Genomic DNA, 18,042 nt, shown 5'->3' with positions numbered 1-18,042 from the left:
CCCAACGTATCGTAGCGCTGCTACGTTTTCCTGCTGCATGAAACATCGAATATGAATTTTTTTTATTATAAACCTTTGGACTACCTGTACATTAGAGCACAGTGATTTCTTTCCGCATGAGAAGCCAAAATGAGATCAGCTTTCCATTGAATTAAGTGTATTGCAGTGTGTACTGTTGAAGAATTAAAAGGAAAAAAAACCCAACACTATTGTTGAATTTCCCAGCTCACTCAATGCCATCCTGATGTAATGCCAATGTGTTCCGGCTTGAATTTTTAAAACACATGGCTGCCTCAACCTAACCCCAGTTCATTTAGTACAGATATGTGTTTTTGGCAGAGTAACTCCAAGCATCTGTCTTGCTGTACAGACGTCCGTATGGCGAAGGGGGAAAAGAGAAGGAGAAAACGATGGCTTGCTCACTGTGTTATAACACTGCACTCTGTGCGAGTGATTAGCAGCTGCCAGGGTGCAGGATGGAAACATGAGGGCACCGGCAAATTTTCCATTTAGAGCTGAAGTGAAAACCATGGCGAGGTGGAGAGGAACTCATGTACACTATGCACTGAAGGTGGGGTAGCTTTAAGTTGGCCCAGGCTTCCAGCGCTGCTAAAATAACAATGCTTTCTGTTCCACAGGAACCCGAACACACAAACAGGAGGTGAGCTCTCAGGATACCAAGAACAGAGCTTGCATTAACAGAGACTTCTCCAGCTGTCGATAAACTTTGACTATAAACAAATCAATATCTCAGGAAATATTTATGGACAATGGCTGTGACAATTCAATAATCAATTAGAAATGTACTTTTTTTTTATTATTATTTTAAATATAATGCTTTTGGTTTAAGGATTAAATATTGTTTCGTTTCATTTGTTCTATCTGTTGTGTTTAGTTCTTAATGTGACCTAATACTAATACTAGCCTGTCTTTAGATGCATATTTTAATGCTTACTATCATTTTATTCATATTTTATTGCATTAGGATCAGGACATTTTGCAACTGTTTGTACAAAATTACTATTTTTGTGCAAACTGCTGTTAAATCTGTGTGTTTACATGTACAGTATTTATTATTATATATATATTTGCACAAAGAGGTGGTAGATCATTAGGTAAAGGATCTTGGTTAAGACTTTGGGTTACTCATCAGAAGGTTAGTGGTGTAAATCCCAGCATCACCAGGCTGCCACTGCTGGGCTTTTGAGCAAGGCCCTTCACCCTTACCTGCTCAGTTACTGTATAGATCGCTCTGGATAAGGGTGTCTGCCAAATGCCATGCAAGTAAACATACAAATCACATATCTTCTGTACTGGTCGGTGCTGCAGAGTCATTCTGTCTATGTCTCACTGTTATAGTGTTTTTGCGGTAAATATTGCACACCTGCATGTTGAGTAGTTTTTGTATAGTTCTGTTTTTTTGTCCTATGCAGCACCTCGGTCCTTTGGGAATGTTGTTTCTTTTCACTGTGTACTCTACTGTATATGGATGGAAAGACAATAAAAATCTACTTGACTTCACATTTTTTTTAAAAACAGTGCTTCATTCGCTGTCTATGATTTTTCAGCCCCAATGTATTTGTGTTTACTGGAAAGACACAGGTCATCTGCACAACCTAAATGTAGCACCAGAAATGAACAAAGAGCATGGGCATAGTAAATTATACATAGTCTGAATATATGCCATTTCACTTGTTGTAAATGCTGACAGAAATATGAAGCGGCAATCACTTTTAATCAATTCTAAACACTGTGCGTTATATAATTAAGGCATTGGACCCAAAGCTCATGAATTTAAATCCAAGCACCAAGCTGCTACTCCTGGGCCCCTGAGCGAGGCCCTTAACCCCACAACTGCTGTTGTATGATTGAACTAAATGAAAGTTGCTTTGGATAACAGTGTCTGCCAAATGCCATAAACGTAAAAACCTATTATGTAACTTTTTTTTTTAGGACGTGAAGAATCCTCGAACTATCCAAAAAAACCTTTAAAAATCCTTTTTTTTTTTATTCAGTTTTACAGAATGCTTCTTTTGCCAAGGCCCCAGATATCTCTTGTATCATCAAATATACAGCCAGAAATGAAAAAATATCTGATAAAATACTTTTTCTTGCTTACTTGCAGAAAAGCAGTTGACATTTCTTATTGTATCATGTGAAACTCTGTTACCTACAGCAGAGTGAAGAACTGCTCTGTCATTTATCAGCCTACTGTAATCTGTAATACGATACTGTAATAACACTATAAAACTACTGTTTGTTCTCAGGAAGGGGGGGAAGACAAGCAAATCCCCAAATGACTGGTTTAAAACTGTTGCCTCCATATTGAATAAAAAAAAAAAAAAAAAATTTAAGGACATTGTAATAAAAGTGAATAAGATTTACCCTTTGTACAGAAACCAGAGAATCACCAGGTGTATCAGATATTACAGATGCTCTGGCTCAGAGGATGAACTACTGTCCCTTATTTCGATAACATGGTTTAGCAGCACCAAGCCAGTAACTCTTTTAATTCAAAGAACTCCATCTTCACCTCTAACATCCACAGTTCACATGTATCCAGTTTATTGATGCGGCTTTAAAGAGAACGGTATTTGGCAGCTAACTGCATGCATGCCATTTACTTAGCGCTCAGAAGTCTAACAGGGTGAGGAAAAGTATCTTCAAAGTCCTATCGATTTAAAATGCCACTGTAGTTCATTAGCATAGAGGCAGCTCGATTATCGGCTTTAAACGTAGGTTCATATCTCTCCTTGCTTTAACTATTTATTGCTATAACTTTATTTCCTTACGAACACTGAGAAACAAAAGACCAGGTATGTTTGTCAGTGTGTTGATATTCACCTGGACAGGAAGGTTATAGTCGTTGTGTGGACAGAGTGAGATGCAGTAGTTGTTTACGCTCTCCAGCTAAAAGCCTTAGGCCATGTTCACACAATTACGATTTGGCATGAAAGTGCATATTTTTCACACCGAGATGTCGCTTTTAGTCATCACGTAGCTTTTTGAAAACGGATACATTTGAAAACGAGGGTTTTCAAAAACGCATTTTTAGTCATGTGACTGTAGCTACACCTGCACTTACCTGGATAAATTTGCAAACGTCATCTAAAAGTTATACCAACCTTTTTTTTTTTTTTTTTTTCATTTCCAAAAAGTTGCTCGTCCATGTGAAAACAGGAAAATGTTTATGTCGCTGTATTGCGTATGAGCAAAACGTACTGTAAGACGTAGGGGTCATTTCTGCCTGGCGTTCATTTACTTTCTGGCTCTTTCAAACATAAGTGCCGATGTCCAGGGAAGACACCGTCACAGGTATGTATGTAATATTATACAAATATTTTTATTTCTAACATAAATAAGCCGCACTTGTCTATAAGCCACAGGTGTCTACACTGAAACTAATGAACTTTACACAGGCTTTAATGAAAGACAGTAAATGCAATATGTTGCGCTTCCTTTAGGAGCATAGCGGCATTTTGGGAATAGCATGCCACTGCATTCTTCCGCTATTACTGCTTGTGTGGAGACTGAGGAATATGTCCTTTTTATTTTCTGATGCTCATTTCTAAGTTTCTTTGACTAACCCATAACGCTGTTGGCAAGAAAAAAAAACCACGAGTTTTGGAAACCTGTCTGTGCTGATATGATTTCTGTTGCAACTGGAGCTAGCAAACTCTCCCCTTCACCCAGACTCAACGCGCTACAACGGCTTGTATCTAAACAGTAGCCGACCAAGTAAATCATTGTTCACTGTCTTCCTCCTTCCTTTCACAACTACAGTGGTAACTTGACCTACGAGTGCATTAATGTACGAGTTTTCCGAGGTACAAACAGTCACCCGGTCGATTTTTCTGCTTTGTTACAAAATTGAGGTACGAGCTCGAGACGCCGCTGCTAGATGGCGAAGCCAGAAAGCGAAGATTGTGACGAAAATTAAGATAAGCAAAGAAGAAAAATTTTAAAGTTTAGGGATACGTAGTGTACAGGAGTGATAGTAAAAAACGAGTTTTCCCTCCACCTACGCCTCTACACCCCCTCCACACACACACACACTCACACACACCCCCACCGGCGTTTTCGTTAGCTCAAGTTGTTTCATCTCTAAGGAAAATACACTGAATAAAACCTTATTATATCTTTACATACTCTTTCGTTTATGTTATTATACAAGATTTGTTATTTAGAAATGTATTTTCCAATTTAATAACAGGAAACATAAAAACGGGGTGTCATTTTGAGTGTTGGAATGGATTAATGCCATTTTAAGTATTTTTAATATGGAAAACTGATTTGATGTGCGAGCAAATTGAGATACGAGCTCATCCACCGAACCAATTAAACTCGTAGGTCAAGGTAGCACTGTATTTCTCTGGGGAGTTTATCTTTTGTCATCGTCGTGCGCCATCGGTGATGTTTTTCTCGTTTCCGTTTGGAAATTTAATTGATCTAATGTTATGGGGTTCAGTTTTTTGGCTTGAAGTTTGTGAAACTGGGAAAAACCAAGAAAAAATCCATAAATTAGCCTCTTCGTTGTTTAAGCCGCTTCGTTGCTTTAAAACGTGGGAAAAAAAGTAGCGGCTTATAGTCCGTAAAATACGGTAAATATGCATTTTCAAAAGAAAACGTATTAGTGTGCACATGGCCTTTATCTGACATTGACTTGAAGTTTCAAAGACTCAGAAAGTAAATAAATAGCAGGCTGAAATGACTCAGATCAATACTTTTGCTTGTGCGCGCTACAGAAATGTAAGCGTTTCCAGAACAAATCTTTTTCTTTTGAGTCATTTTATTTCATTTTGCTCCTTTGAACAAAAAATAAATAATAATAATTACATTTTCAATAAGCAGTTACACCAACACATCTACATACACAAACTATAACTATAGTTCCAGTAACACACATCATCTTTTTTCGGCTTCTCCCATTAGGGGTCGCCACAGCGGATCATCCGTCACCATACCCCCGTGTCTTCTACATCTGCCTCTTTCACGCCAACCACCTGCATGTCTTCCCTCACCACATCCATAAACCTCCTTATTGCTCTTCCTCTTTTCCTCCTTCCTAGTGTTTCCATCCTCAGCATTCTCCTACTGATACTGTATACCCCATGTCCCTCCTCTGCACATGTCCAAACCATCTCAATCTGGCCTCCCTCACCTTGTCTCCAAAACGTCCTATACAATCTTGTCCATCTGCGACACTCTTAACGAAAACCTCAACATCTTCAGCTCTGCTACCTCCAGCTCCACCTCCTGTCTTTTACTCAATGCCACTGTCTCTAAACCATACAACATCGCAGCTCTCACCACCGTCCTATAAACTTTCCCTTTCACTCTCACAGATACCCTTCTATCACATCCAATAACACACAAGTCAAGTAGATTTTATTGATCTACTTGATCTAGTTAATATATTTAACCATATAAAGCAGACGCAGTACACAAGTGAAATGAGACAACGTTTCTCCAGAACCCTGGTGCAACATAAAAACAACAAAGCTACATTACACAACATAGAGCTACATAAGAGAACACAAAGCTAAGGACTAAAGTCAGTGTCCTCGCAACATAAAGTGCATCGTGTGCAACCGAGTGCAAACAGACAGCACAAGACAGTGCAGGAAAGACAAACTAAACACAAACAGTAAACCTACCGTATGACATGTTATAGAGTACAATGTGCAAAAGAGAAAACTATAAACAAGAGTGTACATGTAAACATAAACACAATGATGTGCAAAAAACAAGCAAGAGCAGCAATCGAGAAGTGAAAAACAGCATGTAAACAGTATAATATGATTATAATATAATATGGGTGGTGCTGAAGACATGGATGTGTATGAAGTGACATGAGTATTGAGTGTATGAGTTGAGGATGTAAGAGTTTAGTGTAACACAGTTGAGTGAGTTATATAACTGCATAGCGTATATGGTCACACAATAAAAGAATGAACGACTCGGACTAGAAGAGTCGAGAGGTGAACTACTCAATTCACTCTTTAAAACTACTGGTTCTTTGTCTCGTTCAAGACAAACGAATCATTCATGAACGACTTATCGCTAGTGTGGATAAGCAGCTTTTGAGAAACTATTAAAAATGATAGCGTGGACCCAGAAAACGCCGTTTTTTCCAAATTGACCCGGATTAGACGCTGTGTGGATGCAGCCTTTATTAAACAATCAATTTATTCAGATAAACACATTTTACCTGCAATGCCAAACTGCTATTAATGCTATTAACACACACACACACACACACACACACACACACACACACACACACACACACACACACACACACACACACACACACACACACACACACACACACACACACACACAGAATGATTCTGAATGATTAAAGAGCATTTGTAAGACAGCAGTGGATCAGCAGATGTTTCAGGGCCATTCCCAAACAGCTGCTCCTTTACAGCCCTGATGCTGTTGAAAATGTAGGAAGTTTATGCTGCGGATATGTACAGTGTTGTGAAAAAGTATTTTTGTTTTTGCATTTTTGTCACACTTAAATAATTCAAGTAAATTTTGATAATGCACAAAGATAACCCAATTTAATACAGAATGCATTTTACATTTCTGACATTTGGCAGACGCCCTCATCCAGACTGACTGACAACTGAGCAGTTGCGGGTTAAGGGCCTTGCTCAGGGGCCCAGGAGTGACAGCATGGTGGCGCTGACCTTACCGATCCACAGCACATATTATTAGTCTCATTCACACAAGTGGGGATTAAGGGCCTCGCTCAGGGGCCCAGGATCGACAGCGTGGTGTGTCTGGGATTTGAACTCACGTCGTTCGGATCCGAAGTCTAACGCCTTAAACACTAAGCTACCAAATGCAGGTTTGTAAATGAATTTTTCATTTATTAGTTTTAAAAAAACTGCCCAAACCTGTGAAAAAGTAATTGCCCCTAAAGCTAAAAGCTGGTTGTGCCACCCTTGGCGGCAACAACCGCAATTCGAGAGTTTGCAATAACCGGCAATGAGTGTTTCGTATCTCTGTGGAGAAACTTTGGGCCACTTTTCTTTGCAAAATTGTTTTATTCATCCATTTTGGAGAGCATTTGAGGATGAATTATTATTTAAGCAATGAATTTTTCACATAGAGCCATGCATAGAGTTGGACAGCTATTTTCCCTTAACAAATGAATTAATTAAAAAACTGCATTTTGTATTTATTTTTTTATTAAAATTGATGATCTGAATCATTTAAGTGTGCAAATATGAAAAAACAGTAAGGGGGCAAATACTTTTACAGCACTCTATAAAACAAAAAGAATCTATATGATGGACTCACGATTCTTCAAGTCCAGCAATGGACCGCTTGAGTGCTAACCTGGGTAATCGAATGCGTTTTTAATGCGACTCTCTGCCTTCAAATTTTCTGAATAGCAAAATTGCATCTTATCAGCTGACAACATGATCAGAATTTCATCACCCCCGAGTACAAATCTCATCCCGGCACCAAAACAAGACCCAAAAACCACAGGCAGAAATACAAGTGCATGCACATACACACACATATCTAAAGGTAGCAGCTATATAGAAGGAAATGTTGCTGAGGGAATTCAGAGCAATATCACAAAGCAAAGATTGGGAATGCATATCTGAGACAGACTATAACACTCACCTACAACAAGGCAAATAGCTAATATTTGTATGTAATATCTGTCTATTACAATCTATGTAATCAATTATTTAATTCCAAGCTAATTTTAACAAACAAGTGAGATTTCTCAAATTGCAGGTTTCTCAATTGATTTTGGTTCACCATCTCAAAAGTATGAGAAGTTTTCCTCAATATCACTTTATTACATTATTACTGTAATTTATAATAAAGTGCATATTGTAACAATACATTTTTATTGGATTAATAAATTACATAAGGTATAGGCGGCACTCGGTAATCATGGACACGTGTAAGTAGAGGTCATCGAGGTAAGTGGTTGGATCGTACTTGCCGATGACCGATTAATCATCCGACGGTTTTTAAAATGGATACTGGATAAAAAATTATAAAAAAACCCAACATAACATTCCATATAAAATAGTACTGAACTTTGTTACAAAAAAAAAACCCAAGAAAGAAATAAAAATGTGCTAAACGAAATAAAAATGAATATATGAATTATATTTATAAAAATAATTATATTGTTAATAAATTATAAGTGATAAATATAATATAGCGCTCTCCGTGCAGCACGCTGTCTCGCGTGTAAACACAAACAGCAAGTTGCGCACACTACGAAATCTTAAAAAAAATTTCTTTAAGGTTTCTTAAAAAAAAAAAAAAAAGAAATAATTATATAAACATTGTTTGATCATAAGCTGACATGCATGCAAACTAATGCAGATTTAAAAAAATGTAATTTTTTACTTTCATTTAATTGTTTGTACATTTTTGCTGCACAATAACAAACAGCACAAGAAAAAGATGTAAACAAAGTACACAAATATTAAAAATGTATGTAAATTCTTACCAAGTTATTATTTTTTTACATTATTTTGTGTGCAGGATTCAAGAAATTGTGTTAGAGAATAAAGGGGGTGTGGCCTCAGTGGCCCTGCAGTAAGTGTTTTTTTTTTTTTTATCAGAAACAGCAAATAAACAAGCATTAAAAAAAATTATTTAACATCTGTACAAATCTCTTATACACAGCGCACTACCATACATGCCTACACTCCTATTCTACACATCCATACTGCATTATGAGAGCTTCACTGCCTTCAATCAACCTGACACGCAGTCATGCAACAGCCTGGCGAGTTTCACTTACAGCTTTCAGAGACCTGCATGACTTACCTCGGCTATCAGAAATACTTCTTAATCTCAGAATGCATACACGCACTGATCTGGTTGTTCTAAAAAGAAAAAGAAAAGAAAAAAGAACAAAAAATCAGGGTTGGAAAGCAGGTTCACCTTATTGTCCTTCAGTCCATCATCATCTTCATTGGCAGCGTCCAGGTCAGTGACGCCCCGGCTGAACTCGTCCACTGTGCTGTCAGGGAGCGGCAACTCCTCTGCGTCGATGTCCGTCTCCTCAGCCAGCGTCTTCTCAGCTCCAGTCAACTCCCGATCTGCACACAATTTAGCATCAGGGTTCTTCATCCATGGCACAATAATCACCAAAAATATCTGAGATCTTTTTTTTTCTTCTTTTCATCCCAAACCTCTAAACTATAGAATTTGTATAATTTATTCAAATATTTGTTTATGTAACAAGCGAGTTTCTGGATTCACATACATTATAGCTGCTTTAATAAACGGTTTCTCGTACGACTGGCAATTTTTTCTCAACGTGATTTTAGGAAAAAAGCACAAACTAAAGACTTTCCTATGTCTTGCCTGACACTTGAGACTCCTTCCTAAAATCATAAAGCATCCCCGTAGTAAATGTTATTTTTCGGAAAAGTTGTCAGGCTTATATGTGGTTCTGTGCAGCGTTCTGCACACATGTCCCTGTAAATGAGCTGTTACTATGGAAACAATAAGAGACACATTATTATAAAGCATTGTATCTGGGACGACTGTGAGAGCTGCTGAAACCTTCTGAGCAAACAAACGCAGGAAAGCAGCAGTGCTGTGCTATTAGAGACAAGACTTTATTTCATGTGCATCGTTCATTTATGAAAAATACGGTCCATACAATGTAATTTCATCCTTCAATTTCCAGATTTCATTACGTTTTTTTTAAATACAGCGGGTAAAATAAGTATTGAACACGTCAACATTTTTCTCAGTGAAAAAAACAAAAGCCTTTGTTGGTAATGGCAGCTTTAAGATGCCTCCTGTATGGAGAAACTAGTTTCACGCATTCTTCTACACAAACCCACTTTGAATCTTGGAAGGTTCTGTGGCCTCTTCTTTGAACTCTGATCTTTAGTTCTTGCCATAGATTTTGAATTGGATTCAAGTCAGGTGATTGGCTGGACCATTCTAGCAGCTTTATTTTCTTTTTCTGAAACAAATTGAGAGTTTCCTTGGCTGTGTGTTTGGGATCGTTGTCTTGCTGAAATGTCCACCCTTGTTTCATCTTCATCATCCTGGTAGATAGCAGCAGATTTTTATCAAGAAAGTCTCAGTACATTTTTCCATTCATATTCAGAAAACAGCCCCACACCATGATGTTTCCACCACTAAGCCTCATTGTTGGTATGATGTTGATGGGGTGATGTGCAGTGCCATTTGTCCTCCAAACACAGTGTGTATTATGGCATCCAAAGAGACCAGACTATTCTCCCAGTATTTCACAGGCTTGTCCAAATGTTGTTTAAATGAACTTTAACATGTTTTTTCTTCAGAAACAGAGTCTTGGAGACATGGTGAGCGTGCACACAGGTCATGGCGGTTAAATTACCTTTTGTTTTCTTTGAAACAACTGCACCTGCTAATTCCAGGTCTTTCTGAAGCTCTCCACAAGTGGTCCTTGGCTCTTGGGCAACTCTTCTCATATTTTTTTTTTTCCTTTGTCAGAAATCTTGCGAGGAGCACCTTATGTTGAGCACCTTATGAGCCAGTTTATGTTGAAATGTTCTTTCCACTTCCAGATTATGGCCCCAACATTCAGAAGTTTTGAAATCCTTCTGCAACCAATTCCAGCAGTGTGTTTTGCTGCAATAAGGCTACAAAGTTCTTGAGAGCGATCTTTGTTTTTACCCATCATGAGATGTTTCTTGTGAGACACCTTGGTAACGGGACATCTTTATATGGGCCATTAGTTGGGACTGAAGCAGCTGATATTAATTTGCACTGACACGGGGCAGGACTGCTTTCTAATTACTGATTGATTTCAGCTGGTGTCTTTGCTTTCCATGTCTTTTTTCACCTCCCTTCCTTCATGTGTTCAATACTTTTTCACATTATTTCACATAACTTAATTTATGGACATGTATGGTTTGATTTCTTTATATGTGTGGATTTATATACTGGTTGTTACCAACATCTGGTAAAGATTTCATGTCAATAGCACCTTTAGAAATATATATACTGAAAGAAATGGTGATGTGTTCAATACTTATTTTACCCGCTGTATGCCATGGACAGGCAAGACATGTACAAGTGGATAATATTATATTATACATAAGACATTACTAGTCACATCTACTTTACAGTAGACGTCAACCAATAGTGGATTTTACAGATTCCTATAGATAGTGTGGATCCTATTTGCCGATAACCAATTAATTAACCGATAGTTTTTTAAATGGATACTGGATCAAAAAACAACCAATCATAACACTCCATGTAAAATTGTACCAAACTTTATACTGAACTAAAAATGTGCTAAATGAAATAAATATGAATATATAAATGAATAAATATAATGATATAATTAATCAATTATAAATAATAAACATAATATAGCGCTCTTCGTGCAGCACGCAGTCTCACGTGCAAAAACAAACAGCAAGTGGCATCCGTGATTCGCCTCTAGAGGACACATTTGTAATGACAGGGGACCGGTATGGATTTTTGTTGAAAGCTCAAGCAATCAACTATCAGTGCCGATTAATCGTCAAAACCGATTAACGCTTTACAGCACAGTGAAATTCTTTTTATATCGCAGTGATGTAATGAATCTGGGGGTGTGTGCCTCAGAGCACAGAGGGTTAAGGGCTTTGTTTAAATGCACCAAAAGTGGCAGCTTAGTGAGTTACCAAATCACTCCTATTTAATAATAATAAACAAAGACATATATAGAGATAAGGCAGAACTGGCGGACAAATATGCCAATAAAGTATTATCTGACGGGCTTTTTAAAGATGTCTCTAGTGGGTTCTAAATCTTACACATTTGCACATCTTCAACGGATGCTGTAATAATCTTATTTCTTTTCTCTTTAAATGGGAAAATCTCAACATTTTTAATTTGTGCACCAAACTGCATTGCTTCAGTAAACGAATTTACACGTGCAGGACGTCTGGAAAGTCTAATGGCAGATGAACAGATATGATACAGAAAAATACTTTTTCATGTTTACCGAAATAACTGCAGCAAGAATTAAAGCTGCATGCTCTCTCCACGTTCACTGACAGCCCACTGTAGACTAGTGATCCTTTTAAATTTGTCCCCAAAGTTGCGAGTCGCACATTGTACCGGAGCCGATGCTAACACGTGTGCGCCACATCCCTGTGACAGTGATTGTTACACTAGCGCTGGGGCCGGGGCTGGGTGACTCTTGTGTGGCTGAGTGCTGGTGCGTGGGTGATGGCTAACTCATGCATTTCAAAGAGAAGGAGCTCCTGAGGTAGTGAAGGGCACCGAGCAGGATAATATAATATGTCTGAACTCATGACTTGAGGAGTGGAAGAAAAAGGAGCCACTGATCATCACAAGCAGTGTCTCAGTAATTCCCAGTCGTTACGTCTGACTGTGCCGAGCATAAGACTAAAAAATAGGCGTAATCTGTATGGTCCCACGGGATGAATGTGAAGAGCCTGTTTAACTATATTCACTGAAGCAATTTCACAACTTCTCATTTTGGCATTATTTTTTTTTTCTCTCAGCTGAAAAGGACCAACTTTATATGTTTACTCTGAGTAAGACAACGTATGTAACAAAAAAATTTAAATGTACATTATAGATTTTTTAAACCCATCAGAATAAATAAATACAGTGAGGAAAATAAGTATTTGAACACCCTGCTATTTTGCAAGTTCTCCCACTTAGAAATCATGGAGGGGTCTGAAATTGTCATCGTAGGTGCATGTCCACTGAGAGAGACATAATCTAAAAATCAAAAATCCAGAAATCACAATATATGATTTTTTAACTATTTATTTGTATGATACAGCTGCAAATAAGTATTTGAACACCTGTCTATCAGCTAGAATTCTGACCCTCAAAGACCTGTTAGTCTGCCTTTAAAATGTCCACCTCCACTACATTTATTATCCTAAATTAGATGCACCTGTTTGAGGTCGTTAGCTGCATAAAGACACCTGTCCACCCCATACAATCAGTAAGAATTCAACTACTAACATGGCCAAGACCAAAGAGCTGTCAAAAGACACTAGAGACAAAATTGTACACCTCCACAAGGCTGGAAAGGGCTACGGGGAAAGTGCCAAGCAGCTTGGTGAAAAAAGGTCCACTGTTGGAGCAATCATTAGAAAATGGAAGAAGCTAAACATGACTGTCAATCTCCCTCGGACTGGGGCTCCATGCAAGATCTCACCTCAAGGGGTCTCAATGATCCTAAGGAAGCTGAGAAATCAGCCCAGAACTACACGGGAGGAGCTGGTCAATGACCTGAAAAGAGCTGGGACCACTATTTCCAAGGTTATTGTTGGTAATACACTAAGACATCATGGTTTGAAATCATGCATGGCACGGAAGGTTCCCCTGCTTAAACCAGCCATGTCCAGGCACGTCTTAAGTTTGCCAATGACCATTTGGATGATCCAGAAGAGTCATGGGAGAAAGTCATGTGGTCAGATGAGACCAAAATAGAACTTTTGGGTTATAATTCCACTAAACGTGTTTGGAGGAAGAAGAATGATGAGTACCATCCCAAGAACACCATCCCTACTGTGAAGCATGGTGGTGGTAGCATCATGCTTTGGGAGTGTTTTTCTGCACATGAGACAGGGCGACTGCACTGTATTAAGGAGAGGATGACCGGGGCCATGTATTGCGAGATTTTGGGGAACAACCTCCTTCCCTCAGTTAGAGCATTGAAGATGCATCCAACATGACAATGACCCAAAGAACACAGCCAGGATAACCAAGGAGTGGCTCTGTAAGAAGCATATCAAGGTTCTGGCGTGGCCTAGCCAGTCTCCAGACCTAAACCCAATAGAGAATCTTTGGAGGGAGCTCAAACTCCGTGTTTCTCAGCGACAGGCCAGAAACCTGACTGATCTAGAGAAGATCTGTGTGGAGGAGTGGGCCAAAATCCATCCTGCAGTGTGTGCAAACCTGGTGAAAAACTACAGGAAACGTTTGACCTCTGTAATTGCAAAAAAAGGCTACTGTACCAAATATTAACATTGACTTTCTCAGGTGTTCAAATACTTATTTGCAGCTGTATCATACAAATAAATAGTTAAAAAATCATACATTGTGAGTTCTGGATATTTTTTTTTAGGGTATGTCTCTTACAGTGGACATGCACCTACGATGACAATTTCAGACCCCTCCATGATTTCTAAGTGGGAGAACTTGCAAAATAGCAGGGTGTTCAAATACTTATTTTCCTCACTGTATATATATAAATATAAATATATATATATATAGAGAGCTGATATAGGGCTGTCAATCTATCAAAATCTATTAAAATATTTCATCGAGATTAATTGCGTGATAGTCATAAGGTTAATCGCAACTTATTAGCACATTTTTATCAGTTCTAAATGCACCTTAAATTAATACTTTTCACGTATTTAATACTCTAATAAACATGTGCATCGACAAATATGGATGATTTATGCAAATGTATGTTTATTATTAGTAAAACCAAACCCAACATAGAGCATGAAGACAAAATATACTTGTAAATTATTTAATAAAATTATAATAATGTAATTTATATAATTTATAACGTATTATAATGTTTACACACAAACAGTTTAAATTGACGGATGTGTTGCATCATGGTGGATTTTGGTGCATGATTTGAAAATTGGCAGTAAAACAATGGCATGTTTAGCAATTACAAATTATTTTTCGGTAGAGTTTTTTTTATATCTGAGTAAAGAAAGGAAGTCGAGAATAAATGTGCGTTGCGTTGAAGGTTTTAATTTTGCCTCTTTCACATTTATATATATATATATATACATACAGTGAGGAAAATAAGTTTTTGAACACCCTGCTATTTTGCAAGTTCTCCCACTTACAAATCATGGAGGGGTCTGAAATTGTCATCGTAGGTGCATGTCCACTGTGAGAGACATAATCTAAAAAAAAAAAAATCCAGAAATCACAATGTATGATTTTTAAACTATTTATTTGTATAATACAGCTGCAAATAAGTATTTGAACACCTGTCTATCAGCTAGAATTCTGACCCTCAAAGACCTGTTAGTCTGCCTTTAAAATGTCCACCTCCACTACATTTATTATCCTAAATTAGATGCACCTGTTTGAGGTCGTTAGCTGCATAAAGACACCTGTCCACCCCATACAATCAGTAAGAATTCAACTACTAACATGGCCAAGACCAAAGAGCTGTCCAAAGACACTAGAGACAAAATTGTACACCTCCACAAGGCTGGAAAGGGCTACGGGGAAAGTGCCAAGCAGCTTGGTGGAAAAAAGGTCCACTGTTGGAGCAATCATTAGAAAATGGAAGAAGCTAAACATGACTGTCAATCTCCCTCGGACTGGGGCTCCATGCAAGATCTCACCTTGTGGGGTCTCAATGATCCTAAGGTAGGTGAGAAATCAGCCCAGAACTACACGGGAGGATCTGGTCAATGACCTGAAAAGAGCTGGGACCACCGTTTCCAAGGTTACTCTTGGTAATACACTAAGACGTCATGGTTTGAAATCATGCATGGCACGGAAGGTTCCCCTGCTTAAACCAGCACATGTCCAGGCATGTCTTAAGTTTGCCAAAGACCATTTGGATGATCCAGAGAAGTCATGGGAGAAAGTCATGTGGTCAGATGAGACCAAAATAGAACTTTTGGGTCATAATTCCACTAAACGTGTTTGGAGGAAGAAGAATGATGAGTACCATCTCAAGAACACCATCCCTACTGTAAAGCATGGGTTTTTTTTTCTGCACATGGGACAGGGCGACTGCACTGTATTAAGGAGAGGATGACCGGGGCCATGTATTGCGGGATTTTGGGGAACAACCTCCTTCCCTCAGTTAGAGCATTGAAGATGGGTCGAGGATGGGTCTTCCAACATGACAATAAACCGAAGCACACAGCCAGGATAACCAAGGAGTGGCTCTGTAAGAAGCATATCAAGGTTCTGGCATGGCCTAGCCAGTCTCCAGACCTAAACCCAATAGAGAATCTTTGGAGGGAGCTCAAACTCCGTGTTTCTCAGCGACAGGCCAGAAACCTGACTGATCTAGAGAAGATCTGTGTGAAGGAGTGGGCCAAAATCCCTCCTGCAGTGTGTGCAAACCTGGTGAAAAACTACAGGAAACGTTTGACCTCTGTAATTGCAAACAAAGGCTACTGTACCAAATATTAACATTGACTTTCTCAGGTGTTCAAATACTTATTTGCAGCTGTATCATACAAATAAATAGTTTAAAAAATCATACATTGTGATTTCTGGATTTTTTTTTTTTAGATTATGTCTCTCACAGTGGACATGCACCTACGATGACAATTTCAGACTTCTGACTTCAGACTTCAGATTTCTAAGTGGGAGAACTTGCAAAATAGCAGGGTGTTCAAATACTTATTTTCCTCACTGTGTATATAAATGGTCAAACAGAAATAAGCGCTGCTCCCTACTCTCACCACAGACCACAATATCAAATGAGCGCTGCATTAATCGCACGTTAATAAAATTAGTTCCATTAAAAGAAGTATATACACCTCTAAATAAAATTATATTGTATTGTTAAGCTTTACATAACAGATTTCCATATGAATTTCCATATATAACAACTAGCTCCTGATATTCCTACAAAAAGCAGCATGAAACACATACTTATATGCCATTTCTTTTCCAAGTTTTCACCTCAGAGACTTGTAAATCCAGTCCTACCATTTCTCATGCTCCATTATAAAGCATTGTATCCACATACCTGAGCCTACAGCTGGCCATGATTGGTTTGTGCCACTGTGACTGACAGGTCAGAAAGGGCAAAATCATACTTTTCATCCAGAGAGCAGGACCAAACTCACAATTCTCAAATCTCCTGGTGGTAGCAGACGTCTTCCTGATCACTTGAGCCCTTTAACTAAAAGCCCCACATAATATTTAATCTGACAAGGGCAAAAGTCTATTTTTTAAGATTAGCATCGTCTTGTTTACCAGTAATATGTTCTGTGCTACTACACAGAAACCTGTTTTATCCATCTCATATTTCAACCTCCATCTGCACATGGTCAGATCTCCAGTCATGTGATCTTGATGCGTGTGTTAAACATTGAGATCGGAAAGTGAATTGCTGAGGTGCCGTGTGTATGTTTCACCTTGTAAGCCGGAGTCTGTGCAGGTCTTGGGGCTGTCAGCGTCCTCTTGGCCGTCTGCGTTTTGCTGTGTGTGCTGCAGGCTGAGTTTGTGACACACCTCGAACGCTTGACCCACTGTCCGCACGATGCGCATGGCCTGGCTCTGTGAACCGCAAAACACACCACTAACCTCAGTATTTCTTTTTAAATGTAAAACTAATTAGTCATTTATTTTTTAATGTGCTGAGGATGTGAAGAGAGTGAGCGGACAGTGCGAGTTTGTGTGTGTGTGTGTGTGTGCGTGCACGCTTGACAAATTGGCTGGCTCGCTAACAAGTGGAAACACAGAAAAATGCTGATGCCGGTGCTGTCAAAGCGACAGATTAGTTTTAGATGTAAGGTTGTGTGCGTGAACACAATTTTTGAGCCTGTCTCTTTTACCCAAAATGAAGTCAAGATAAATGGACAGGTGCAGAGGGTGTGTGTGTGTGTGTGTGTGTGTGTGTGTGTGTGTGTGCGTTTAAAAACTTCTCGGTCAGAGTTCCTCACACAAAGTTCAATTTAGTTCAACTTTAAACACTTTAAACAACATATGAGAGTAAAAAAAAACATTCTATTTTGACACCATTAAAAATGAATTACAATATAGTAGAGGATTGTTAATAATAATTAATCATAAATTAATTAATAATAATAATACGGTGTGAACAGAAGAATAAATAAGTGGGCTATAAAAAATCAGTAAACACAGTGCTTTGTCTCCTTCATCTCCGCGGAGCTCTGATAATATTCTTTACTGTTTAGCCGAGGGGGTCAGGCGTGTGAGACATCCAGGGCCTCAGAGAACAATGGACGCCTTTGTGAACGCTGCACACTTCATCAAAAAAAAAAAAAAAGGCCTTAAAGCATCGAGCGAGACACCGTGCTGAGCTTT

At 38.6% G+C, this 18,042-nt stretch overlaps 1 protein-coding gene across 4 annotated transcripts in view; it reads right to left on the bottom strand.

Moving 5' to 3' along the window:
* nos1apa (nitric oxide synthase 1 (neuronal) adaptor protein a) overlaps positions 1 to 18,042 on the bottom strand; it is a 159,326-nt gene that overhangs the window by 38,063 nt on the left and 103,221 nt on the right. For all 4 annotated transcript variants that reach the window (XR_014537646.1, XM_083567087.1, XM_083567086.1 and 1 more), the window contains exons 6-7: positions 17,130 to 17,271; positions 8,941 to 9,098 (exon numbers count right to left, since the gene is read on the bottom strand). Coding sequence is in view for 3 of the 4 variants with exons in the window: in XM_083567087.1 (XP_083423213.1) it covers positions 8,941 to 9,098; positions 17,130 to 17,271 (300 nt within the window). In the remaining variant the exon portion in view is untranslated. The remainder of the gene's footprint in view (positions 1 to 8,940; positions 9,099 to 17,129; positions 17,272 to 18,042) is intronic.

Source organism: Silurus aristotelis, assembly GCF_946808225.1.
Source record: "Silurus aristotelis genome assembly, chromosome: 2".
Lineage (NCBI taxonomy): Eukaryota > Metazoa > Chordata > Actinopteri > Siluriformes > Siluridae > Silurus > Silurus aristotelis.
Note: the sequence above shows the minus strand (reverse complement) of the source record. Positions and strands in the feature narration are given on the sequence as shown.